The sequence below is a fragment of the Palaemon carinicauda genome, chromosome 18 (assembly GCF_036898095.1).
Source record: "Palaemon carinicauda isolate YSFRI2023 chromosome 18, ASM3689809v2, whole genome shotgun sequence".
NCBI classification, from domain to species: domain Eukaryota; kingdom Metazoa; phylum Arthropoda; class Malacostraca; order Decapoda; family Palaemonidae; genus Palaemon; species Palaemon carinicauda.
The window spans coordinates 117,956,833-117,959,990 of NC_090742.1; the positions used below are offsets into that span (position 1 = coordinate 117,956,833).

Consider the following 3,158-nt stretch of genomic DNA (forward strand, 5'->3'; position numbering starts at 1 on the left):
AATTGAATGCACACACACACACACACACACACACACATATATATATATATATATATATATATATATATATATATATATATATATATATATATATATATATATATATATATATATATATATTTATAATCACATTCCAATCAAGAAATGACCATCACGATCTGAAAGTTATATTTATAATGTAATCATTATAAAAAACTAGTTAAACTAGAATCATTTAGTGACAAATTATGAATTAGAATTTGGTGATTAACATTTTGAGACATTTGTTTGATACCTTCTTCCTCTTCTTCTGTTTAGTTGTCGCCTCAGGGAACGTCATCATTTTCTCTCTATTAGGGGGAAATAAGGAACATCTCGCCATCAGTCCACCTACCGAGCAAAGAAGAAAACACTATTATTAATTAGACTTTGGTTGTTTGCAATGACTCAGCACAAAAGCTAACGAAAAATGGCATAGGATATGATGAGGAAATCTTTATTCTAAAGAGAAATAAATAATAATGATAGTGAAAGAAAGGAAAAAGATGAATATGATGAGAATTGAAGGAAGTGAGGAAAGAATTGGAGGGAGCCATAAGTAATGAGATTCTAACAAACATAATCAGATATTCTAATCAAATGATAATGAGCAGAATAATAAGAAAAAGTGAAGATAATAATGAGATGGAAATTGCTCTACACATCAACACCTCTCTATCATCCACACAACGACATTCTCTGGAAATGTCTCTGATTCGATTAATGAAGATACAAAGGAATATCAAGTGATCGAATAAGGAAAAGAAAAAACCATTAAGAAACAAATCATAAAAAAGAAAGATTTGTTACTTAGTCTCATCATGTGCTGCAAGGTTTAGAACGTTGGTGGAGAGAGAGAGAGAGAGAGAGAGAGAGAGAGAGAGAGAGAGAGAGAGAGAGAGAGCGATGATGATGATTATGCCTAAATAGCGTGATGACGATTAACAATTAGAGATCTATGATATAAAAAAATTACAGGATTTTATAGAATAAATAAGTTTTTTAAGCCCATGGTCTGCTTAAAGGGGAGAGAGAGAGAGAGAGAGAGAGAGAGAGAGATTCTGCCTAAATACAATGAAGACCTATGATATGAAAAATTACCAGACCTGATAATGGAGATTACTTTTTAGGCCTATGGTCTGCTGAAAGGCTTAAGAGTAATGTTAAGAGAGAGAGAGAGAGAGAGAGAGAGAGAGAGAGAGAGAGAGAGAGAGAGAGATAAAAATCGTACAATACAGATGAAGAAGGAGAAGAAAACGAAGAAGCAAACTCACCATTGAACACCAAATATACATCCGGTGTATTCTTTTGCCTTAAGACGCATCTCTTCAAGTAATAAGGCTTCGTCATCTGGTTCTTCATCTACTGGGAAACAGATGGAGTTTCTCACCCTGACTCCATTCAATGAGTTCATCATTGGGATGAAGAAATCCCAAGGACTCCTGCTCTTCTTGGAACACAGAGGAAACGAGATTGAAGTGAAGGATCTGTTGAGAAGAAGAAGGAAAAGAATAAAAATCGGAAGAAGTGAAAGGAAAGAAAAAGGAGAAGAAAGGAAATGATGTCAACCATATTTTTAATTATTGTTTTATTGAGATCTTGTTTTGTTAAGATGAACAAGTGCCTCCAGACACACACACACAAACACACACACACACACACACACACGCACCTTCACGTACACAGTATTGCAATTAATTTTTAATGATCCTAAATATGATATGAATTGAAAATAGAAATAAACCTTTAAGTAACACTTGAAAAGTGTACAAATAGATAAACTTATTGCTATTTCTATAATAATTAATAATTCAATATTTCTATTAATAGGCCTATGAGATTTTTCTTTCTCCAAATCTGATGTCGATTTAAATTCTTATTTCAAATCAAATTTTCTGTTCAACAAATTAATATGATAATCATATTCTCTCTCTCTCTCTCTCTCTCTCTCTCTCTCTCTCTCTCTCTCTCTCTCTCTCTCTCTCTCTCTTAAGGAATGATGTCTCCTCACCTCCTTGCATCTTGTGGTTGCAATGCCCAAAGGATGTCCCCAACCTTCTCGATGTCTTCTTCCTGAACATCGCTGACCAAGACATTGACTCTTGGATCCCTCATCAAGAAAGGAATTGGGTGACTGACTCTGCTGACATTCTTGACACTAAAGTGAATCGCTGAAAAAGGAAAAAGTCTTAATGAAGAAGAAGAAGAAGAAGAAGAGCAACAACAACTTTGAGGAAAATGAAAATCACAACTAAACAATTTCTATCTGTTTCTTTCGTAAGATTTTAGAGGAAAAAAACAAATGGGAATAATGATAACTGAAACAACGAATTTAGAGACGAAATTATTAAAGTTAGCAGCTATGGGTTTGCGTTGATGTGTGTGTGCGACTCAGCGAGTTAATATGTGTACGTGCGCGAGTCAATGTCTGTGTGTGCATTAGTTAATGTGTGGGTGTGAGTCAATGTGTGTGCACGCAAGGATTGTAGTTTATATTATTTAAAAAGGATGATATCAGTCTCCTCATGATACACTCGTATTAAGCACTGTATATAGAAACTCAGCCAATAACAACCCGGCTTTATTAGACTATCGCAATATTATTGGTCGAGAGAAACCTTTTCACGTCCCTTTCGGTGATTGGTTCTTGAGGTCGAATAACTCTGCCCACATTTTTGTGGGGAACCAATCAGCGCAGAAAGGAGACGGAGTCAGGTGGAGCTTTGTTTGACTATCACTGTTCCTGATACTAGTTTCCTCTTCATTACCATCATGATCATTACTATTCATTAATGTCACCATCATTAATATCATTATTTGTGAAATCAATAGTGACTATAGTGATGTAGTGATGTCACCTTTAAACTGAATCATTTCCTTTTTATATAGGAAAGGAAATAAATGAAAATTTAGCATCGAAAGTTTTTAAATTACTTCAGATCAGATGAAAACAATATTGCCTATTAAAGAAAAAAACCTGATTGAACCTTGAATATAATGCTCTAAATTTTACAGTAATAATGATAATAATAATGATAGTTACAATAAAAGAAATACATGATAATAACGATATTAACAGAACGAATGACAGGAATGGGCTAAGGGGAAGAAGGCGAGATATTATAAAGTCCCTCAGAGGA

General features: G+C 34.1%; 1 protein-coding gene across 1 annotated transcript; it reads right to left on the reverse strand.

Moving 5' to 3' along the window:
• Positions 1 to 213: 213 nt before the first annotated feature.
• On the reverse strand, positions 214 to 2,169 carry LOC137657147 (uncharacterized). Its single transcript, XM_068391501.1, has 3 exons — positions 2,030 to 2,169; positions 1,293 to 1,505; positions 214 to 369 (listed from the first exon to the last, which is right to left on the reverse strand). Exons 1-3 carry the CDS (start codon positions 2,131 to 2,133, stop codon positions 333 to 335), a joined length of 354 nt encoding a protein of 117 aa, XP_068247602.1. The 5' UTR covers positions 2,134 to 2,169; the 3' UTR covers positions 214 to 332.
• Positions 2,170 to 3,158: the final 989 nt, after the last annotated feature.